This window comes from Phocoena sinus, chromosome X (genome assembly GCF_008692025.1).
Source record: "Phocoena sinus isolate mPhoSin1 chromosome X, mPhoSin1.pri, whole genome shotgun sequence".
NCBI classification, from domain to species: domain Eukaryota; kingdom Metazoa; phylum Chordata; class Mammalia; order Artiodactyla; family Phocoenidae; genus Phocoena; species Phocoena sinus.
In genome coordinates, this window is record NC_045784.1 from 105,827,911 (window position 1) to 105,853,893 (window position 25,983).

Consider the following 25,983-nt stretch of genomic DNA (forward strand, 5'->3'; position numbering starts at 1 on the left):
AGCAGGTCAGGAGTGTCTTCCTTATACACATTAAAGACAGCCCTTAATGATATTGAATGGCCCCTGATAAAGTAGTCCCATTTAATGAAACTGCCTCTAAGTGCTTTCAACCAAAACAACCTATACTTTTCAAAAGGAAAAATGGCCAGTGAATGTTAACTTTACAACAAAAGCACTTTTCTTATTAACTAATGACACTATATTCTAATGTATCATCTTTCATTTAAGTAACGCAAAGCACTTGAAAGCAGAAAATATAAAGAATAATGAAGTAATGAGAAAGGAAAAGACACAGAAATAAGTAAGATATTATCAACAAAACAGGAAACCTCCCAGTTAAGGAAACTTTCAAACTTATGGCCAGCCCTCCTACTTCTTCCCTCTTCCCATCTCAAATTCTACAAACAGCTTGGTGATTGACTTGCTAGACTGCTTTACTTCTTCAATTCATCCAATTTACTTGTTCAAAGTATGGTGGTACTTACCGATTGTGCAGTGGTCGCCCTCCCATCCAGGGCTACACTCACATTTTCCATCTTTGCATTGGCCATGCTCAGCACAATGAGAATGACAGGAGCGTTCTTCACATGTTGGTCCTACCCAACCTTCTGCGCACTGGCAAATTCCCCTTGAGCAGACTCCATGGCTACCACACTCCATGGTACAGAGCTCTGTGGGGAATTCAAAGAAGATGTATTTACATATTTTATTACAACCAGAGCCTACTCTTTCAAAAACACATTAGAATTATCAAAATCTCAGTCTATACCTGTATTTAAAATATATAATCAAAATGGCACAAAGCCCTCTAGCATTTGAGTGAATGTACAAGGAACTCTGTTAAAAAAAGGTAGCTATATCTCTATGTATAAAATAAACTCTAAATCATATTGCTTTTGAGCAGTCCACAAAATGATAACAGCACTCAAGGCTTAGAAATGAAGTCAGTGCCAAACAAATGTCAGGTGGTTTTCACTAAACATTCATTAAGATTACAGGTAATGTTGTAGGGATTTTGTGATGCTACAAGAAATCACTGGGGAAAACACACAGTGCCCTAATTTCATTCGGGTTTTACAATCAGAAAGATGATAACTTTCTAATAAAATTCATAATATACAAGAGGTAAAGCTGCCAGTGACAGTAATCAACTGCTTTCTCTGATCATACTAACAATATTTGCATTTATTTTAAGGATTTAAAATGATTCTTGGTTGATTAAAATACACAGTCTTCTTATCTCAAAATGCCATTCAATATTTAGCCAATATAATCAAGGTGTATTATTAGCACTGCCCAGTTTCTCTCTTCTGTATTCCTGACTTTTTTTTTTAAGAAACACTGAATATTAATAAAATCATGACAGTAGAAAACCAAAATAAAAGTTTGGCTAGCTTGTTTCTTCATAAAATTCCCTTGCTGGAGGAGCAGAAGGGAGATAAAAGCCTATCGAAAGAATGCAATAGGTTTTGGGTACAACTGGCCACATATCCTTGAATGAAAAAGAGGGTGTGCTGGAAGCCAAGTTGTCTATCTTTCATAGTCTTAAATTCTGAAACTGGTTTTATATATTGATAGATATTGACATATGATGATATAAGTATTACCCTATATTACATGTAACAAAGCTCTTCATATGTAACAAAGGTTTCTACACTATAGGTAGCAGAGTTATTTTTCAGTAGGTGAGAATAGTCTTCTGATAAAGCCATGATTATGAATTTTATTACTATCTGGATCAATATATTCACTAATTCATTCACAAGTATTCTTTGAGGGTCAAGATTTCATAGAAAGAGTAAACGGTTTGGAATAAGAATTCCTCTGCATAAAAGCTGCGTATCCTTAGGCAAATTACTAACATGCTTTCTTAATCTCTGCTTGTGTAACTACACAATGAAAGTAATAATATTTACACCTGACAGGGTCATTGGGCAGTTTGCGATATATTTTGGAGGTAGAACCAATATGAATTCCTTAAGAGAGGATATAGGAAATGAAGGAAAGGGAAAAATAAAAGTTTTGGCTTAAACAAATGGGTGAATAATGCTGCCACTAACAAAATGGAAAAGGATAAAGGAAGAATAAGATGGAAGATCAAACAGATTAACACTGAGATAACGTATAGATAGCCAAATGAAGATGTCAATTAAGCACTAAGATATATGAATTTGACAGGCCAGGGTTAGAGATATGAAATTGGCAACCATTAGCATATAGGTGGTATTTAGCATCTAAGTTTGAGACCAGATGATATCCCCTAAGGAATGAGCCCTGAGGTGTTCTGTGATTTAAAGATAAGGTAGAAAAAGAGGAACCATCAAAGGAGACTGGGAAGGAGAGGGCAGTGGGTGATAGGAGGAAATCTTATAGATTGTGGTACAGCTAAAGCCAAAAGAGGACACTTTTTCAAGAAGAAGGGGGTAGTCATGATAGGGACAGAGTAAAGGGCCAAAGTAGGTGATTAAACAGTTAATCCCACTAGGGGATTATAAGTAAAGAAAAAAGTATAGGAGACCCCTGTAAGTTAATGATCACTCAAGAAAGCAGGTTTGCTTAACCACAAAACCAAGCAGGCTTGCTTAGCAACAAAACCAGGTAACAGAAACATGAGACATGCCCCCAAATAATAAAACAATGGTGGCACGAGACCCACATCCTTCCCAGTGAGCTCAGTAAGTTAATGATTACTAGGACACGCTCCTCTGCACGCACTAAAAACAAAAATATAAGGAAAAGGTGACATTATACTAAAACCTGAAATGACTTAACATATTTTAGTATATGTTATTGCCTTTTTGCTCATTTCCATTGCACCATGACAGTCCCAGCTTGACCATGTAGGGACAAGAAAACCCCCCACCCGACGTGGAGGAGGAACTGATGACGATGGAATTTTGATGTCTATTCAAGAATGAGGAAGAAGGTGGTTTCCTCCCCCTCCCCACTTTTCCTTTGATCATAAAACTGTAGCCCACTAAGTTCTTGGGGTGCGGCAGCCTCTCGTCCACCTGCTTGTAAGCCTCACAAGTGTCCTATTCTAATGAATCACTTCTTATCTATCACTTTGCCTCTTGCTGAATTCCTTCTGTGTTGAGACATAAAGAACTGGAGCTCCTCGGAGCCCCTGAAGTGCCACCTAATGGTTTCAGTTACGTAAAAAATATTGCTCAGAGGTCAAGTGAGACATGGGCAGAGAAGTACCCATTGGATTTATCACATGGAAATTGTTGGTAACTTTAGGAAGAGCTGTATTGATAAAGTGGTAGTTGTAAAGCCAGACTGCACTGGGTGGAAGAGTGAATAGAAAACTGTGTGTGGGATCACCAGGTTGTGAGAAAAGTCTAGGACCCAGACAATACCAAAAAGGGGGGACTTAGCCTAAAAAATGGTAGCTCAAGTAGGTTAATCTTGAATTAGCACCAACACTCTATATCTTGATTTTGAATCTATGATTGATAATCTGGATTTTAAAATTCAGTTCTTATAGTGACTTTGATATTGTAATTCTGCTCCCCTTAATGGCCTCCCTCAAGACACTAAAAGCTGAACTGAAAGGGCATTTCTAAGATTAGAAAGCTAAGTGGTCAAAGCCAATCAAGCCAGAGCTGACTGAAACAATGAGAGGCAAACATTTTGCATATACTGCTTTATACAACTATAAATTTTAGACATAGGAGTACATCATTCTGATGATTTCCTGAAAAGTAGTAGGACTAGATGAAATAGTATTCATCTAGTATTCATTCACTGTTCAGAACTAGATGAACAGTATTGGCAAAATGGCAGACTAGGCTATCTTTAAACCACCTTGATATAAACCCTTAGAAATGGTGAATATAATGTAATAATTTTAAAAATTGCATGTCTTAGTTCACAAGAAAGAGAAATTCTCAAACACTGGAAGCAAAGAGGATGCTAACAGTCAAAGACGTAAGCATATAAGTCAACCCTCTGGCAGCATAGAGGGGTTATTATACCCAGTAATGACCAGGGGCTTGGGTATCTGTGTCCACAAAGGGAAAAGAGATGAGGTCTTTGGCCCATTTAAGATGGGGAGTTGGACGGAAACTCCTGCAGAAAGCAAGGACAACCCCTGAAAAGCTGCAATCTCAATGAGATGGGGACTAATAAACTATCCACTAGCTCAGAGAGATGGCAAAGAAGCATTGACTATATAATAGTAACAACAACAACATCAACAACAATAACAATTGGGAGGTTAGAAGACAGTAGTGAAATAAAATATTATCTTATCATAATATGTGCAGTGGAGTACCCTGTGTTCAATATTTCTAAAGCCTTGTATTTTTCAGGAGTTAGGTAAGAGATACTTTGTCAAGTATGCATATAAAAATGTAAAGGTGGAGCTCTGTTTCTAGTGATTGTGACCTAAATAATTTTTACTATTCTCTTCTGATGAGAACTAGAAAATCTAGACAAAATATATTTCAAAATTTGTTGGATGTTACTACTAGAATTCACAAAAGGGTAAAGAATTGCTGGGCCAAGTTCCAGCAATTATATTTGCTTATTATAAAGCTAGGAGAAAATGAAAACCCAGAGAGGTGTCTGATATTTTTGGATGCTTCTTTTCTAGAAGTGTCTGTCAATTCTGGTAGATGCAGCTGGAAGTTTCAAAGGTTGGGTAAAGCTTTTGTCAGTCTCATGGGGACAGAAAAAATACTTGACTGGATAATGGCTAGGAAATTTCCAATACTGAAGAAAACACCAAGCCAAATATTGAAGCAAAACTGAAGGAACAAAAAAGAGAAAAAGGCAGATTCACAATTATAGTCAGAGACTTTTATGACCCCCTTTCTCATTAACTAACTGACAGAACAAGCAGATGACTTAGAAAGAATATGGAATATTTGACCAACATGATTAACAAATTTGATCCAATTGATACATACAGAACACTGCATTAAATAACTACAACATACACAGAAATTCCAAGTGCACATAGAACATTTACAAATATTGACCACATGCTAGGCTATAAAGCAAGTCTCAACGTATTTCTAAGTATTGAAATTATATATAGCATGTTTTCTACCTACTATGGAATTAAAGTTGAAATCAGTAACAAAAGATAATTATAAAATCCATATAATTTGGAAATTAAGAAATAGACTTCTGAATGAACTACAGAACAGAGAAGAAATCATCATGGAAATAGGAAAATATTTTTTTTGTTTTTTTTTTAGCGGTATGCGGGCCTCTCACTGCTGTGGCCTCTCTCGTTGCGGAGCACAGGTTCCGGACACGCAGGCTCAGTGGCCATGGCTCACGGGCCCAGCCACTCCACGGCATGTGGGATCTTCCCGCACCAGGGCACGAACCCGTGTCCCCTGCATTGGCAGGCGGACTCTCAACCACTGCGCCACCAGGGAAGTCCAGAAAATATTTTGAAATGAATGAAAATGAAGGTACCACATATCAAATTTTGAGTAATATAACTCAGTCCCTATGTATAGGAAAATTTATAAGGTAGAATGGAAAACCACCTGGAGGACAATGACCCAAGCATCCAATTTTAAAAAATTAGGAAAAGAAGAGCAAAGTAAACTCCAAGAGGGTATAAGGAAGAAAATAATAAGAGCTGAGATTAATTAAATAAGAACAAACATATGATAGAAAGGATCAACAAAGCCAATACCTGATGATTTGCATAGACTAATAAAACTGATAAATCCCTGGTGGGGACTGACCAAGATGAAAATACAGAAGACCCAAATAACTAATATCGCGAATGAAAAAGATGACATTGTTGCAGATCCTTCAGACATAAAACATCATAAGAGGATATCACAAACAACTTTTTGTCAATACATTTAAAACTTTCAGTGGATTGGAAAAATCCCTACAAAAATACAGCTTACAATAATAAACAGAAGAAAAACAGGAAACTGAATAGTTTCTATAAAAAACCTTAATAAACAATGAAAAATATTCCCTCGCCCACAAACAATTACAGTCTCAGATGACTTCATTTGTAAATATACCAAACCTTTAAGGAAGAAAAATTGCCAATCTTGAGTAAACTTTTCCAAAGAATAGAAAAAGAGAAAACACTTCACAAATATGCTTTATGAGTCCAACATAACCTTGATGTAAAATTCTGACAAGTATATTATAAGAAAAAATACAGGCCAATCTCACTCATAAATATGGATGCAAAAACTCTAAACAAAATATTAACACAGTAAAACTGGTATTACACAACAGGAAATTGTATAATGACCAATTTGTGCTTATTCTAGAAATGCAAGATTACATTAAAACTTGAAAATCAATCATTGTAATTCATCATATATATGGAATAAAAGAGAAAACTCATATGATCATCTCCACAGATATATAATGAGTATTTGATAAAATACTAAACATTCATTTGTGATAAAAAATTATAGCAAATTAAGACCAAAAGGAACTTTAACTGATAAAGATTAGCTGCAACCCCCCCCCACAGCAAACATTATTTAGTACTGAGATGTTGAATTCTTTTCTTCTACTACTGAGACTGAGAAAAGATGCCTATGATCATCACTGCTATACAACATAATTCTAGAGGTTCTAGCCAGTGCAATAATGCAAGAAAAAGAAAAAAAGTATAAAAATTGAAAAGCAATAAATAAATCATATGGTAGTTCTATTTTTAGTATTTTAAGGAACCTCCATAGTAGCTGTATCAATTTATATTCCCACCAACAGTGCAAGAGGGTTCCCTTTTCTCCACACCCTGTCCAGCATTTATTGTTAGTGGATTTAAAAATATATATATTTATCTTATTTATCTATTTTTGGCTGTGTTGGGTCTTTGTTGCTGCTCGCGGGCTTTCTCTAGTTGTGGTAAGTGGGGGCTACTCTTTGTTGTGGTGCACGGGCTTCTCACTGCAGTGGCTTCTCTTGTTGCAGAGCACGGGCTCTAGGCACACGGGCTTCAGTAGTTGTGGCATGCGGGCTCAGTGGTTGTGGCTCACGGGCTCTAGAGCACAGGCTCAGTAGTTGTGGTGCACAGGCTTAGCTGCTCTGTGGCATGTGGGATCTTCCTGGACCAGGGCTTGAACCTGTGTTCCCTGTACTGGCAGGTGGATTCTTAACCACTGTGCCACCAGGGAAGCCAATTAGTGGTTTTTTTTTTTTTTTTTTTTTTTTTTTGCGGTACGCGGGCCTCTCACTGTTGTGGCCTCTCCCGTCGCGGAGCACAGGCTCCGGACACGCAGGCTCAGCAGCCATGGCTCACGGGCCCAGCCGCTCCACGGCATGTGGGATCCTCCCGGACCGGGGCACGAACCCGTGTCCCCTGCATCGGCAGGCAGACTCTCAACCACTGTGCCACCAGGGAAGCCCTGGATTTTTTGATGATGGTCATTCTGACCAGTGTGAGATGATACTTCATTGTAGCTTTGATTTGCATTTCTCTAATGACTAGAGATGTTGAGCATCCTTTCAATCCCACTACTGGGCATATACCCTGAGAAAACCATAATTCAAAAAGAGTCATATACCACAATGTTCATTGCAGCACTATTTACAATAGCCAGGACATGGAAGCAACCTAAATGTCCATCAACAGATGAATGGATAAAGAAGATGTGGTACATATATACAATGGAATGTTACTCAGCCAAAAGAAGAAACAAAATTGAGTTATTTGTAGTGAGGTGGATAGACCTAGAGTCTGTCATACAGAGTGAAGTACGTCAGAAACAGAAAAACAAATACTGTATGCTAACACATATATATGGAATCAAAAAAAAAACAAAAACGTTCTGAAGAACCTAGGGGCGGGACAGGAATAAAGACACAGACGTAGAGAATGGACTTGAGGACATGGGGAGGGGGGAAGGGTAAGCTGGGATGAAGTGACAGAGTGGCACTGACATACATACACTACCACATGTAAAATAGATAGCTAGTGGGAAGCAGCTGCAGAGCACAGGGAGATCAGCTCGGTGCTCTGTGACCACCTAGAGGGGTGGGATAGGGAGGTTGGGAGGGAGACGCAAGAGGGAGGGGATATGCAGATATATGTATACGCATAGCTGATTCACTTTGTTATACAGCAGAAACTAACACACCATTGTAAAGCAATTATACTCCAATAAAGATGTTAAAAAAAGTTAAAAAAATCATTATTCACGGATAGTATGATTGTGCATGTACAAACTACAAAAATAATCTGTATAGATAAATTATTAGAATTAATATGTGAATTTAGCAAGATCTCTAGATACATGGTTAATATAGATAAAAAAGTTATTTCTATATATGAACAGCAAACAATGAGAAAAATTTAAAATACCATTAACAATAGCATCACAATATCATATACCTAGTAATAATTTTAACAACATATTTGCACGATCTATACTGGAAAACTATAGAACTTTATGAGAGAAACTAGAGAAGACGTGGATAAATGGAAAGCTATAACATATTTGTGAATTGAAAAATTCAAAATTAAAGATGCCAATTTACCCCAAATTCTTTTGAAGATTCAATGCAACCCCGATCAATATCTTGGAAGTTGTGTGTGTGTCTTTGTACATTTATGTGAATTTTGATCAGCCAAAGAAAGAAGCAGAATAAAGTGAGACGATGTACTCTAGCTGATAGCAAGACTTATTATAAAGCTATGTTAATTTAGACAGTGGGCTTTGGTACAATGGCAAATAGACCACTGAGAGTAAACAGAGTCCTAAAACAGATCCATACATATAAGGATACTTGATTTATGGTGGTACTGTAGGCAAGTGGGAAATGACTACTGTTTAATATGAAATGGTTCTGGGAAACTGAATATCCATTAAGAAAAAATTCATCTTTACCTCAGCCCATATACAAAATCAAATCCAGATAGAATGTACTAAACATAAACTGATAAAGCTTCTAGAACAACATAAGAAAACAATTTCATGATCTTAGGGTACAAAACAAATTTTTTTAACTGTACACAAAAATGCTAACCATAAAGGTAAAAGACAATAAATTGGACTGTATCAAAATTAAGAATTTCTTTTAATCAAAAGATAAAGAAAAAAACATGCTATCAGTGGTAGAGTATATTCACAGTGGTTACCAGGCGTTTCTTACTTGGATAGTTCACTGTACTGTACAGTTAGGACTTTTGTCCTTTTCTGTGTGTGTGTGTTATATTTTAATGAAATGTTAAGAAATTAAAGATAATGACCACGGGCTTCCCTAGTGGTCCAGTGATTAAGAATCCGCCTTCCAATGCATGGGATGTGGGTTCGATCCCTGGTCGGGGAACTAAGATCCCACATGCCACGGGGCAACTAAGTCACATGCTGCAACTACTGAGCCCACATGCTCTAGAGCCCACGCGCCACAACTAGAGAGCCTGCATGCTCTGGAGGCCACACGCCACAACTAGAGAGAAGCCCACACACTGCAATGAAGAGCCTGTGCGCCGCAACAAAAGATCCCACATGCCAAAACGAAGATCCTGTGTGCCGCATCTAAGACTCAACGCAGCCAAATAAATTAATTAAAAAAATTAAACCTCCCTTAAAAAAATTAAGATAATGACCAAAAGAAAATAAACAGAATATATAACTTCCTAACCAGAAAAGGAGAAATAAGAATGAAGATAACCCAGTCAATCAGAGCAAAGGCAGAAAAAGGGTAAAAGTCAATGAAAAAATAAATGATGTAAATAGGAGACACAAAAGAAGATCATAGGATATAACTCCAAACATGTCAGTAATCCTAGTAAATAAAAACAAATTGAACTTGCAATTTAAGAGTGAGACTCTGGAACTGAGTGAAGAAGAAAATCTAGTTATGTTCCTTCTGTTAATAAGAGATGTGCTGAAATACACTAATACAGAAAAGTTAGCAAAAAGGGAAAAAAGGCACTGTAGTAAAGTACCAAGAGAAACTTGATATAGTTATAATATTATCAGATGAAATAGATTTCAAGGTATAAAATATTATTATGGATAGAGTCATTATATAATGATAAAAGGATTAATTCACCAGGAAGATGTAACAATCCTGATCCTGTAAGAAAATACAGCTTCAAGATATATAAAGCAAAACTCGACATACTTATAATAAGACAAATTGAAAATTTCAACTTCAGGAATAAGAAGATAAAAAATTAGTGGATGTAGAAAATTTGAATAGTACAATTAACAACTTTAATGGACATATATAGAACCCCAAACGTATGACTATACAATACATATTCTTTTCAAGAACACACAGGATACCCACAAAACTGACAATTATTAGTTCACAAAGCAAGGCTCAACAAATGACAAAGATTCTACACCACATAGATTGTGCTGTTTCAGCAAAATGCACTAAAATTAGAAATCAATAAACAAAAAGCAAAAGAAAGAATGCAGAAAAGTGTTCCTTAAAAATACACTTTAAAATAATTTATGAATCACAGAAAAATTATATTGGAAATTAGGAACTAAATAACAATGAAAATACTATTTATAAAAACCTGTGGGATACAGCTTAGACAGTAACTTAGAGGAAATGTACAGTCTTTCATACATTTAGTAGAAAAGAAGGACAACTGAAAATTAATGAAGAAAGCATCCAACCCAAGGAGTCAGAAAAAAGACTGCATATAAGTAGAAGGGAGGAAACAACAGAGCTAAAGTTAATGAAATGAGAAACAAAGAAACAATAGAGAAGATGAACTAAACCAAAATCTGTGTCTTTGACATGAATAATAAAATAGAGAAAGCTTTGAAAAGTAGAACAAGAAATAAAGAAAGGAAATGAACAAGTAAGCATTAAAGATTAAAATATAAAAATAAATGAGAGAGTGCTATGAACAACTTTATGCCAGTAAGTTTGAAACCTTAGATGAAGTAAATTATTTTTCAAGGAAAAAAAAATGAATTTGAGAAGAAACAGAAAGCCTGAATACACCTTAAAGACATTGAAAATGGCCCAGATGGTTTTACAGGTGTATTTAGCCAAACTTCTAAGCGACAGATAGATAATCTCTATTTTAAGTCACACCAGAGAACACAAAAAGAGAAAAGACTTCCTGAATCATTTTATGAGACTACTATAATCTAGTTCTAAAATAAGGTAAGTAAAGAAGAAGGGACTTTTTTGTAGGCCTATCTCACTTATAAACATGGCTGCAAAAATCTCCAATAAAAGATCTGAAAATCAAACCAGCAATGCACACACACACGCACACACACACGTGTGCGCACACACACACACACACACATAGAAAATTACAACCAAGTAGGCATGAATGCTAGGATGCTTTAACTTTTGAAAATCTATTAATGCAATTCATCATTGAATTAATCTGTTTCACTTTAATCTCATTTCATAATGTATTAAAGAAAAAATATCATCTTATATATGGAAAGATTATATAATATTTATAAAATAACTCCTATTTATGATGTAATCTCTTAGCAAAATAGGACTAGAAGGGAATTTACTGAATATGATAGAGGTGATTTACCAAAATCCTAAAGTAAGCGTCAAATGTAGTAATAAAATAATAGAGTTCCCTTAAAGTCAGAAGTACTACAATTAACTGCGGCTTCGAATTCAGTGTGGTACTGGAGAACTTAGCTAGCACAATAAGGCAACCAAAAATATAAAATGTTTAATGTCTGGAAAGGAAGACACAAAATTGAATATACAGGTAAACTATGGAAACAGGAAGAGAGGATAGCAAAGTTATTGTAAACAAGATCAACAGAAAAAAATCAACAGCCTGCCTATGTATCAGGAACAGCCAATTAGAACATGTAATTTTTTAAAAAAGATCTCATTCATAATAACAACAAATCTAGCAAAAAAAGTTCAACATTCTTTTATATAAGAATTTAAAACTTTCTGAAGAACACATACCAAGACTCAATCAATGGGGAGATATACTGTGTTCATGGCTCACACACCTCAATATCATTAAGATGTCAATTTTCCTCTACTAGTTCTGTAAATTCAACAACCGTTTTCATAGAGCTTGAAAACCTGATCCTAAAATCCATATGAAACAGAAAAGACTAAGAACATTTTGAAGTATATTCATTGATGTGTGTATGTGTGTCCAGCCTAAATGTACATCAATAGGAAAATGGATATATAAATTTTGGTGTAGTCATACAATGCAAAAATATACAGAAGTTAAGTTGAATAAAGTAGAGGTACATGCCTCAAAATAGATAAACCTTAAAAACATAATGATAATGGAAGGAAGCAAGTTATTCATATGAAATTTAAACATATGCAGAACAATACAGTTTTATGGGTATATACATATTTGTGAAAGCCTAAAAATATGTACAAGAATGATTAAATTTAGGGTAGTGGCTTCCACTGCAGGGAAGGGAGGGGACTGGAAGCACAAAAGGATACACAGGGACTTATTTGTATTTGTTACTTTTTAAAGCTAAGTTGTGGGTTTACAGTTGTTCATTATGTTGCTTTATGTGTTTGGAATATTTAGTAATAATATCCAAAAGAAAAGAAATAAAGAATAGATAAGAAATGACTGTCTTACGACTTTCCTGGTGGTCCTGTGGGTAAAACTCCTTACTCCCGATGCAGGGGGCAAGGGTTTGATCCCTGGTCGGGGAACTAAGATACTGCATGCTGCAGGACGGGGCCACAAAAAAAAAAAGAAAAGAAAAAAAAAAGAAACGACTTGTCCGCTCTGGCTGCCTCTGAGTCTGAATCTCCCAAAATTTCTAGGAGGCACTAGATTGCAGAAGAGTCAGGGACAGCATTCTCTCAAAGACCTTACATATTATATTGATGCCATACTCAGCAGTGAGCTATTCTATCCATCTGGGGAAATCTCCATAATTTTCAACTTGTAATCTTTTAAAAACCTTCCTGTATTTGTTACACGTGTGTGACCTGAGTGGTGTTATCAGTGTTTTTGTCAATATTTACTATGTTTTTCTATTTAGGTTAATTCCAACAATTTTGTACTTCAATAAAATGTTGTAAACAGTGCAAGAAAAAGAAAAAGAAACAACTGTCTTTAGGGACCACTCTGTTGAATAAATAAGTGGAGATGTGACTTAACCTCAGCATGAAACCCCCCACAGACATAAGCCACAACTACTAATCTGATTGACAGTTTCAGCACTGCAAGGATCCAGGCGGGAAGCGATATCTGCATGAGCAAGGGAATCCTCTAAGAAATAAATTACTACACATGGAGAAGCAGATCTTCAACAAGAAGCATTCCTCACTTTGAACTGCATCAACATTCCTGCAATTGCCTCCATTTCCAAATGGAGTTTCTGGACTCAGATCTAAGATGTTTTTCAATCCCAATCTTTTATGATTAGCAGTGGGGTGGGCGTGGGAGGACTAACAGAAAACAGATGCTGGCAATTGTATAATTTATAAACATGCTAGAAATGATATTTGCTCTAATATATTTGTCTTATGAATAGTTCTATTCCATGTGTAATATTTTCTATCTGGTTGAAAATACATTAACATTACAGGCTACAAAATATGACAAAAGAATGCTAAAATATAAACATTCTTTTGTGCAAATGTATTGGAAAAGAACATGAAAAATATAGGCAGACACTTTAAAGTTCTATTGAGACATTTCATTTTTAATAAGTTTCTTTATGCATGTCAACAATGAACAACACTTGTATAAATTGAACTAGGATACAACTGGAACACTTCTTTGTTGCATGCTGACAAAGAACAATTTGATTAAACAGTAAATCCCTCAGAGTCTCCCTCAGAACCATTTCTCTTAGGTTTACTTCTTAGACAGAAGTTCCCAGTAAAGTAAATTCTGTTATTCTTAGCACTTTGGCTGTGCCCAACATTAGACAATGATAATATTGGGCACCCTGAAATATTAAATCTGGGTATTAGTTAGGCTCTAAAATACACATTTATGTAACATTTTCAATAATTCAATATGGCATTCTAAACAAAGAAAGGACACCTTTGATGTAAAAATCCATGAAAATTAAGGAAGTATTACATGTCCACTTGTTCAGCATCTACTAGAATCAGTTAAAGATCAAAGGAAATCAGGCTGGGAGCATAAGGAAAATCAAGAATTGGGAATGAATGAACCTGAATAGACAGAGACCTTCTCTTTGATAGACTATCATACAATTTTTATTGGGGAAACTATGAGATTTTCTCATTGTTTTATGTGATTAATATGGGAAATAAGAGTAAGGAAAAAAAGTAAGTTGATTTGATAAGTGTGAGCAGTACCAAGTCAAGCAGGTTAAGGACTGGAAAAGTTTTTACAGTGTATCTCAGGCTCTTCACTAAAATCAAGCAATGAATGAACCAAGAATAATAAATATTATTAAGAATAAAGGTTTGTGTACTTGGTATTATTTTTCAAATATTTGAATCGTTTTTATTTTACTACTACAGGTCCTTGCATTCCTCAGTGGCAGACATTCTACTTGAGAGTGGGACTATTATAAATAACTGTTAACTTTGTAGAACACATGTTCAGGCTCGTACACATGCAGGTTCGCACATAGACATGCATACACGCACACTTTTTGGGTCCCTGTTTCTCTGAAAAGCAACTGGGAAAATATTATCTATTTTATTGCACAGAGTTAAATTCAATACCACCTCCACCCGATCTTTATCAGTACGTTGCTATGACAAAGATTTGGTTTTACTGTGGGCCATGTATCACATTTTCTGTGTTTCAGGTGTAATAGTGTATCTCTCATTTTAACACAGAAACCTATGACATAAGCATAACACTTGTCTTTCAGCCCCAACATTACAATGAGCTTCAATATATTTTAGTAATCTGAACACTGTCTTACATTTGAACAACAATTTGATTGAAGAGACTACAAATGATACATGTCAGCTAGCTCTTTCTGTACAAATAGCAACATAGAAGCAGCAGTAACAACAACAACACACTCCATCCTATAAAACTCTTGAGATGAGTCTCAAATTCTCGGATAAGAACTAAATCTGAAGGAATCTAGTATGTGAAGATCAAAAGTTGAATTGACTTTCAGCTTAATGTTTCATGGAGTATGGTTATCACATGGCTTTGGATTTCCTTTATAAACTGGTGAACTGCTCTTTGGTAAATGTGAAAAACCTGACAAGACAGAAAAAATCATGCCTGGCTTACAACTTTTGAATTCAATAAAATACTCAACTGGCTTTTTTCAGTAGCTAGACTCTTTCCTTTGGAATAAATCCTGTTTGCTTTTCGGACAAATGAAATATTCTCCCATAATTCTAGAGATCGTATTTTGTTTAACTCAGTGATCAGAAGCTGGAAACACTGAGGCTGAGGTGAATTTCTACTTATTCATAGATACAGATGCAAAACTGTCTCAATCCTTTGATTACGAACCCAACATACTCGTCTATCCAATAATATCCCCAATTGGCAAAGAATGTTGATATCTAGACACTTGTCTCACAACTGCTTTTCACTTGACCCAATCAGGTACCAGATTGTCAGGGTAATACCATCACCCTTAAGGAGAAAATATTAACTTTGGAAACTCCAAACATACGATTTGTAGCGGGCCCTGTGCTCTGAACTGATTGTTCAGCTGTGGAAAAGTTTGTGTCAGTCTATCCACAGTTTTATGCTTAGACTTTCTTACCATCGTTGCTACCTATTTGCAGTCTGTGACCACCTAAAAGGGCAAGCCTAACTGGCTCATCAAGGTATCAAACTCATGTCCTTGGCCTCAATAAGACAGTGCCCTCACTCATTAAACGATATACAACTACTACTGGAGCAATTATCATTACATCCTGGCTCAGAGTGGCTACTTAAGAAGTATTTATTGGTAAGTCAGAAAGCTGTTCTTTATATATGACGTTTAGCATTCTTTTTGGCATGATTAGACATAATGTTAAAATTGTGCTAAGGAGAACTTTCTCTTCCTTCTGATTGATATTAGACCTCTTCTTGCCTCTTGAAAAAATCTTGATATTACCTCTCTTCTCCCCAAAATGAATTTCATTAAGCACATCTAAAACTCCTGCTTGGTGTTTTTATGAGGCAATAAGCCTTCCAAGTGAGCACAGAAAGGTCTATGTTCCCTGAAGCGCTACAAATGATGGACTGAGAGATCTTCAGACACATCCAAGCTCCAAAACACATCGGATAGCATACTTCAGGGGTGAAGCCAAAGCTGCTTGCTGGAAGGACACTTCATGCAGACTGGAAAATTTACTCTGAATGAAAGAAAGCTTATATAGCTGTTTTTACCCCATTCAACACTCTTGCTAAGGGCTCTCTGGATTTAGAAAATGAAGTCTAATTGGAGTCCACAAGAGAGACAAGGCTAGCAGTCATCAGGCAATCTCTGAAACTGTGGTAGGCTCCACCTGCATCCTTAATGTGTAAGGTGTGTTCAAGGCATTACACAGGCACAGAAAGCAGCTTTCTGTCAAAGGCCTGGGGAAGGGCTGCATACATATTTACAAAGCTGCCATCATTGCCCAGCAGACCATGCACCTACAGTTTATTTTTACCCCTATAAATAAATATGACACGGAGAAATGAAATGTAAAGAATCCAGAGTCAACAAAATCCTCTGCATGACGAAGACAAAGGCATATAAATGTCCTTATATATCATCGGAATGCACAATTTAGTGCTATTTAATACATTTAGTTTTTAATTTATAATTTTACTCTATTGCAATAACTAAAATGTTTAAAAGGCTGTATGGTTATTAGTGTCATCTGAACTTCAAGAGACATACTTTATATGTTTCCTAAAAGCTACCATATTCATTCTTCTAAGAACTAATAATGGGATTATTATTATACAAAGAATTTGACTTCATGTCTATCCTTGTGCCACAATATCAACATTCCAGAGAGGTTGTACTGTACTGTGGGAAAGCTATGGGTAGGGAGTATATTAACCTGGCTATATTAAGACAAACTTAAAGTCCTTGACTTACTTTCAATTCCACAGATATCGTGCTACATATTTCTACTTGGCTAGGCCATCATCACCTTAAACTCAAAATAGTTATAACCTACCTTTTAGTTTCTACTCATAATTCCATTTTTTACCCTGATTTCACTTTTTTTAAACATCTTTATTGGAGTATAATTGCTTTACAGTAGTGTGTTAGTTTCTGCTTTATAACAAACTGAATCAGTTATACATATACATATGTCCCCATATCTCTTCCCTCTTGCATCTCCCTCCCTCCCACCCTCCCTATCCCACCCTTATAGCTGGTCACAAAGCACCGAGCTGATCTCCCTGTGCTATGTGGCTGCTTCCCACTAGCTATCTATTTTACGTTTGGTAGTGTATATATGGACATATATACACTGCCACTCTCTCACTTTGTCCCAGCTTACCCTTCCCCCTCCCCGTGTCCTCAAGTCCATTCTCTAGTAGGTCTGCATCTTTATTCCCGTCTTGCCCCTAGGCTCTTCATGACCTTATTTTATTTTATTTTTTTTTAGATTCCATATATATGTGCTACAATACGGGATTTGTTTTTCTCGTTCTGACTTACTTCACTCTCTATGACGGACTCTAGGTCCATCCACCTCACTACAAATAACTCAATTTCGTATCTTTTTATGGCTGAGTAATATTCCATTGTATATATGTGCCACATCTTCTTTATCCATTCATCTGTCGGTGGACACTTAGGTTGCTTCCATGTCCTGGCTATTCTAAATAGAGCTGCAATGAACATTGTGGTACATGACTGTTTTTGAATTATGGTATTCTCAGGGTATATGCCCAGTAGTGGGATTGCTGGGTCGTATGGTAGTTGTATTTTTAGTTTTCTAAGGAACCTCCATACTGTTCTCCATAGTGGCTGTATCAATTTACATTCCCACCAACAGTGTATGAGAGTTCCCTTTTCTCCACACCCTCTCCAGCATTTATTGTTTGTAGATTTTTTTATATTTCCAATTGAATTTATTTATTTATTTTTATTTTAACATCTTTATTGGAGTATAATTGCTTTACAATGGTTTGTTAGTTTCTGCTTTATAACAAAGTGAATGAGTTATACATATACATATATCCCCATATCTCTTCCCTCCTGCATCTGCCTCGCCCCCCATCCCACCCCTCTAGATGGTCACAAAGCACCGAGCTGATCTCCCTGTGCTTTGTGGCTGCTTCCCACTAGCTATCTATTTTACGTTTGGTAGTGTAATTCTGTCCATGCCACTCTCTCACTTTGCCCCTTCCCCCTCGCCGTATCCTCAAGTCCATTCTCTAGTAGGTCTGCATCGTTACTCCCTTCTTGCCCCTAGGTTCTTCATGACCATTTACTTTTTCTTTTTAGATTCCATATATATGTGTTAACATATGGTATTTGTTTCTCTCTTTCTGACTTACTTCACTCTGTATGACAGTCTCTAGGTCTATCCACCTCACTAGAAATAACTCAGCTTGTTCCTTTTTAATGGCTAATATTCCATTGTATATATGTTCCACATCTTCTTTATCCATTCACCTGTCGAGGCACACTTAGGTTGCTTCCATGTCCTGGCTATTGTAAATAGTGCTGCAATGAACATTGTGGTACATGACTCTTTTTGAATTATGGTTTTCTCAGGGTATATGCCTAGTAGTGGGATTGCTGGGTCATATGGTAGTTCTATTTTTAGTTGTTTTCTTTTTTTGCGGTACGCGGTCCTCTCACTGTTGTGGCCTCTCCCTTCATGGACCACAGGCTCCAGACGCGCAGGCTCAGCGGCCATGGCTCATGGGCCTAGCCGCTCTGCAGCATGTGGGATCTTCCCGGACCGCGACACGAACCCATGTCCCCTGCATCGGCAGGCGGACTCTCAACCACTGCGCCACCAGGGAAGCCCTATTTTTAGTTTTTTAAGGAACGTCCATAGTGGCTGTGTCAATTTATGTTCCCACCAACAGGGTGTGAGGGTTCCCTTTTCTCCACACCCTCTCCAGCATTTATTGTTTCTAGATTTTTTGATGATGGCCATTCTGACCAGTGTGAGATGATATCGCATTGTAGTTTTGATTTACATTTCTCTAATGATTAATGATGTTGAGCATTCTTTCATGTGTTTGTTGGCAATCTGTATATCTTCTTTGGAGAAATGTCTATTTAGGTCTTCTGCCCATTTTTGGATTGGGTTGTTTGTTTTTTTGATATTGAGCTGCAAGAGCTGCTTGTAAATTTTGGAGATTAATTCTTTGTCAGTTGCTTCATTTGTAAACTTTTTCTCCCATTCTGAGGGTTGTATTTTCATCTTGTTTATGGTTTCCTTTGCTGTGCAAAAGCTTCTAAGTTGCATTAGGTCCCATTTGTTTATTTTTCTTTCCATTTCTCTATGAGGTCCGTCAAAAAGGATCTTGCTGTGATTTATGTCATACAGTGTTCTGCCTATGTTTTCCTCTAAGAGTTTGATGGTGTCTGGCCTTACATTTAGGTCTTTAATCCATTTTGAGTCTATTTATGTGTATGGTGTTAGGGAGTGTTCTAACTTCATTCTTTTACATGTACCTGTCCAGTTTTCCCAGCACCACTTATTGAAGAGGCTGTCTTTACTCCACTGTATATTCTTGCCTCCTTTATCAAACATACGGTTACCATATGTGCATGGGTTTATCTCTGGGCTTTCTACCCTGTTCCATTGATCTACATTTCTGTTTTTGTGCCAGTACCATACTGTCTTGATTACTGTAGCTTTGTAGCATAGTCTGAAGTCAGGGAGCCTGATTCCTCCAGCTCCGTTTTTCTTTCTCAAAATTGCTTTGGCTATTCGGGGTCTTTTGTGTTTCCATACAAATTGTGAATTTTTTTGCTTTAGTTCTGTGAAAAATGCCAGTGGTAGCTTGATAGGGATTGCGTGGAATCTGTAGATGGCTTTGGGTAGCACAGTCATTTTCACAATGTTGATTCCTGCAATTCAAGAACATGGTATATCTCTCCATCTATATGTATCATCTTTAATTTCTTTCATCAGTATCTTATAGTTTTCTGCATACAGGTCTTTTGTCTCCTTAGGTAGGTTTATTCCTAGATATTTTATTCTTTTTGTTGTAATGGTAAATGGGAGTGTTTTCTTAATTTCACTTTCAGATTGCTCATCATTAGTCTATAGGAATGCAAGAGATTTCTGTGCATTAATTTTGTATCCTGCTACTTTACCAAATTCATTGATTAGCTCTAGTAGTTTTCTGGTAGCATCTTTAGGATTCTCTGTGTATAGTATTGTGTCATCTGCAAACAGTGACAGCTTTACTTCTTCTTTTCCGATTTGGATTCCTTTTATTTCTTTTTCTTATCTGATTGCTGTGGCTAAAACTTCCAAAACTATGTTGAATAAGAGTGGTGAGAGTGGGCAACCTTGTCTTGTTCCTGATCTTAGTGGAAATGGTTTCTGTTTTTCACCATTGAGGACAATGTAGGCTGTGGGTTTGTCATATATGACCTTTATCATGTTGAGGAAAGTTCCCTCTGTGCCTACTTTCTGGAGGGTTTTTATCATAAATGGGTGTGGGATTTTGTCAAAAGCTTTCTCTGCATCTATTGAGATGATCATATGGTTTTTCTCCTTCAATTTATTAATATGGTGTATCACGTTGATTGATTTGCGTATATTGAGGAATCCTTGCATTCCTGGGATAAACCCCACTTGATCATGGTGTATGATCCTTTTAATGTGCTGTTGGATTCTGTTTGCTAGTATTTTGTTGAGGATTTTTGCATCTATGTTCATCAGTGATATTGGCCTGTAGTTTTCTTTCTTTGTGACATCTTTGTCTGGTTCTGCTATCGGGGTGATGGTGGCCTCGTAGAATGAGTTTGGGAATGTTTCTCACTCTGCTATATTTTGGAAGAGTCTGAGAAGGATAGGTGTTTTTGCTCTTCTCTAAATGTTTGATAGAATTCGCCTGTGAAGCCATCTGGTCCTGGGCTTTTGTTTGTTGGAAGATTTTTAATCACAGTTTCAATTTCAGTGCTTATGATTGGTCTGTTCATATTTTCTATTTCTTCTTGGTTCAGCCTCAGAAGGTTGTGCATTTCTAAGAATTTGTCCATTTCTTCCAGCTTGTCCATTTTATTGGCATATACTTGCTTTTGGTAATCTCTCATGATCCTTTGGATTTCTGCAGTGTCAGTTGTTACTTCCCCTTTTTCATTTCTAATTCTATTGATTTGAGTCTTCTCCCTTTTTTCCTTAATGATTCTGGCTAATGGTTTATCAGTTTTGTTTATCTTCTCAAAGAGCCAGATTTTAGTTTTATTGATGTTTGCTATCATTTCCTTCATTACTTTTTTATTTATTTCTGATCTGATCTTTATGATTTCTTTCCTTCTGCTACCTTTGGGGTTTTTTGTTCTTCTTTCTCTAACTGCTTTAGGTGTAAGGTTAGGTTGTTTATTTCAGATGTTTCTTGTTTTTTGAGGTAGGATTGTATTGCTATAAAGTTTCCTCTTAGAACTGCTTTTGCTGCATCCCGTACACTTTGGGTCATTGTGTTTTCATTGTCATTTCTTTCTAGGTATTTTTTGATTTCCTCTTTGATTTCTTCATTGATCTCTTAGCTGTTAAGTAGTGTATTGTTTAGCCTCCATGTTTTTGTATTTTTTACAGATTTTTCCCTGTAATTGATATCTAGTCTCATAGTGTTGTGGTCAGAAAAGATACTTGTTATGATTTCAATTTTCTTAAATTTACAGAGGCTTGATTTGTGACCCAAGATATGATGTATCCTGGAGAATGTTCCATGAGCATAAGGGAAGAAACTGTATTCTGTTGTTTTTGGATGGAATGTCCTATAAATATCAATTAAGTCCATCATGTTTAATGTATCATTTAAAGCTTGTGTTTCCTTATTTATTTTCATTTTGGATAATCTGTCCATTGGTGAAAGTGTGGGGTTAAAGTCCCCTACTATGATTGTGTTACTGTGGATTTCCCCTTTTATGGCTGTTAGTATTTGCCTTATGTATTGAGGTGCTCCTATGTTGGGTTAATAAATATTTACAATTGTTATATCTTCTGCTTGGATTGATCCCTTGATCATTACGTAGTGTCCTTCTTTGTCTCTTGTAATAGTCTGTTTTAAAGTCTATTTTGTATGATATGAGAATTGCTACTCCAGCTTTCTTTTGATTTCCATTTGCATGGAAGATCTTTTTCCATCCCCTCACTTTCAGTCTGTATGTGTCCCTAGGTCTGAAGTGGGTCTCTTGTAGGCAGCCTATATATGGGTCTTGTTTGTGTATCCATTCCACCAGTCTATGTCTTTTGGTTTGAGCATTTAATCCATTTACATTTAAGGTAATTATCAATATGTATGTTCGTATTACCATTTTCTTAATTGTTTTGGGTTTATTATTGTAGGTCTTTTCCTTCTCTTGTGTTTCCTGCGTAGAGAAGTTCCTTTAGCATTTGTTGTAAAGCTGGTTTAGTGGTGCTGAATTCTCTTAGCTTTTGCTTGTCTGTAAAGGCTTTAATTTCTCCATCAAAACTGAATGAGATCCTTGCTGGATAGAGTAATCTTGGTTGTAGGTTTTTCCCTTTTATTACTTTAAATATGTCCTGCCACTTCCTTCTGGCTTGCAGAGTTTCTGCTGAAAAATCAGCTGTTAACCTTATGGGGATTCCCTTGTATGTTATTTTTCCCTTGCTGCTTTTATTATTTTTTCTTTGTAATTAATTTTCGATAGTTTGATTAATATGTGTCTTGGTGTGTTTCCCCTTGTATTTATCCTGTATGGGACTCCCCGTGCTTCCTGGACTTGATTAACTATTTCTTTTCCCATATTAGGGATGTTTTCCACTATAATCTCTTCAAATATTTTCTCAGTCACTTTCTTTTTCTCTCCTTCTTCTGGCACCCCTATAATTCGAATGCTGGTGTGTTTAATATTGTCCCAGAGGTCTCTGAGACTGTCCTCAATTCTTTACATTCTTTTCTCTTTATTTTGCTCTGTAGTAGTTATTTCCACTATTTTATCTTCCAGGTCACTTATCCATTCTTCTGCCTCAGTTATTCTGCTATTGATCCCTTCTAGAGAATTTTTAATTTCATTTATTGTGTTGTTCATCATTGTTTGTTTCTTCTTTAGTTCTTCTAGGTCCTTGTTAAACGTTTCTTGTATTTCCTCCGCTCTATTTCCAAGATTTTGGATCATCTTTACTATCATTACTCTGAATTCTTTTTCAGGTAGACTGCCTATTTCCTCTTCATTTGTTAGATCTGGTGGGTTTTTACCTTGCTCCTTCATCAGCTGTGTGTTTCTCTGTCTTCTCATTTTGCTTAATTTACTGTGTTTGGGGCCTCCTTTTTGCAGGCTTCAGGTTCATAGTTCCCGTTCTTCTTGGTGTCTGCCCCCAGTGGCTATGGTTGGTTCAGTGGGTTGTGTAGGCTTCCTGGTGGAGGGGACTGGTGCCTGTGTTCCGGTGGATGAGGCTGGATCTTGTCTTTCTGGTGGGCAGGTCCACGTCTGGTGGTGTGTTTTGGGGTGTCTGTGAACTTATTATGATTTTAGGCAGCCTCTCTGCTAATGGGTGGTGTTGGGTTCCTGTCTTGCTAGTTGTTTGGCATAGGGTGTCCAGCAGTGTAGCTTGCTGGTTGTTCAGTGGAGCTGGGTCTTGGTGTTGAGATGGAGATCTCTGGGAGATTTTCACCGTTTGATATTACATGGAGCTGGGAGGTCTCTGGTGGACCAATGTCCTGAACTTTTCTTTCCCACCTCAGAGGCACAGCCCTGATGCCTGGCTGGAGCACCAAGAACCTGTCATCCACAAGGAAAAAGAGAAAAAGGGGAAAAAATATATATATATTGTTGCTTCCAAAGTCCACCTCCTCAGTTCGGGATGATTCGTTGTTCATTCAGGTATTCCACAGATGCAGGGTGCATCAAGTTGATTGTGGAGATTTAATCCGCTGCTCCTGAGGCTGCTGGGAGAGATTTCCCTTTCTCTTTTTTGTTCGCACAGCTCCCAGGATTCAGCTTTGGATTTGGCCCCACCTCTGCGCGTAGGTCACCTGAGGGCATCTGTTCTTTGCTCAGACACGTACGTGGGGAGTTTCTTGCCTTTTGGGAGGTCTGAGGTCTTCTGCCAACGTTCAGTAGGTGTTCTGTAGGAGTTTTTCCACGTGTAGATGTATTTCTGATGTATCTGTGGGGAGGAAGGTGATCTCCACATCTTACTCCTCTGCCGTCTTGAAGCTCCTCCGGATTTCACTTTTGTTATTACTGTGATAATATTCCTGGTTTCCAAACTAGGAACCTTGTCATTATGTGTTCATCTTCTTTTCCCCTTCTGCTCGTACCTAGCCAGGTCTTTCAATTCTTCTGTTTAATTTTCCCCTTTTATTTCTCTCTCTGAGAGCCAGTATAGCATAGTAGTTAAGAGTCTGGACTCTGAAGCCTGAATTCGTGGGCTGGAATACTAGGTGAGCTATGGATTAACTATGTGACCTTGGGCAAGTCACTAAATCTTTCTGTGCTTTGGTTTCCCATCTATAATATGGGTTGCTGTAAGGATCAAATGAGTAAATATATGTAAAGTGCTTACAACAGTGCGGGGTAGATAATAAGTGCTATGTATGTGTTAGCTATCATGATGACCTCTGCTTATCAGGCTGAGTCTCACAAAAGCCTCCTTATTGGTTTCTCAAATGTTCTGTTCTCTCTTTAAACACGCCACAGCCAATTATCTTCTTTCTTTCACCAGTTTATTTTATTTCTGTCCGTTTGATCTACCAGAAATTGACATACTCTCTCTTCCACTGGTCTGCCTCTCAGATAACTGAAAATAGTTACGTGATCTCAAAGTTTTTCTTCTAACCGTTCCTGAGTTCTTTAGGTGTTCTTCGTATTACATGGTTTGTTTACAGTTAACATCTTGGTTTCTCTTCTCTGGACAAAGCACAGCTCTGGTCCCATATTATGTGTAAAAATATTTCATAGTTTCCCAAAGCACACTAATGTCCAAAATCCTTAGCCTAGAAATTTAAATTCTTCCCAACCAAACAATGCACATTACCTTTCTGACTTTAGCTTTCATTATTCTCCTATTTGCATCCTTTGCTACAGACAAATTTGACTACCAGCCCTGTTCTGGAATCACCTTCCTCTTCATGCATCTGGAGCTACATCATGTTTTCCCTTCCTTCAATGCTCTTCCCTCGGTCTATCTCTATCTGCCCCAATGGTCCTTCAGCTTACAGCTTGAATGACACCTTCTTAAGGCAACAGTCTATGGTCCATGATGCTCCAAGGCAGGGATGATATGACCCTTTTTGTACTCCTACAGTGCTTTGTTCACACATCTATTATGGCTGTTACTGCAGATAATCTGTTACTGTAGCTCTGTATACATATTCTCCCTACTGTATTATAAGGCGATGAAGGCAGCAGCTGAGTCTCAATCTTTTTTCTCTCTTACATTTCCTAACACATGATAAGCACTCAATAAATACATGTGGAATTATTTCATTAATTCACTTAGTAAACATTTATTGAGTACCCCATGTAGTTCAGAGTATAACAAGACCTTAATGTATGTTTTTTTTTTTTAAGAACTTTCTGGATTGGTTTATTTATTTAATTAATTTATTTATTTATGGCTGCGTTGGGTCTTGTTGCTGTGCCCAGGCTCTCTCTAGCTGTGGTGAGCAGAGACCGGTCTTCGTTGTGGTGCGCGGGCCTCTCACTGTGGTGGCTACTTTTGTTGCAGAGCATGGGCTCTAGGCTCACGGGCTTCAGTAGTTTTGGCACACAGGCTTAGTTGCTCCGTGGCATGTGGGATCTTCCCGGACCAGGGCTCAACCCGTGTCTCCTACATTGGCAGGTAGATTCTTAACCACTGCGCCACCAGGGAAGCCTCTTAATATATGTTTAATACATTGATTACTGATAAACATAAAAGTGTCTGACTGAAATTCTCAGTCTGGGTGACTACAAAAATGTTGGTACTATTGAGAGAAATCAGGAAGTCTAGAAAAGGCAGTGATTGATTGGGATG

General features: G+C 37.1%; 1 protein-coding gene across 1 annotated transcript in view; it reads right to left on the reverse strand.

Annotated features, from left to right (window-relative positions):
- The window catches only part of TENM1 (teneurin transmembrane protein 1), a 608,552-nt gene that overhangs the window by 180,117 nt on the left and 402,452 nt on the right, over window positions 1–25,983 (reverse strand). The window contains exon 13 of the mRNA XM_032620244.1: window positions 486–671. Within this exon, the coding sequence (XP_032476135.1) occupies window positions 486–671 (186 nt within the window). The remainder of the gene's footprint in view (window positions 1–485; window positions 672–25,983) is intronic.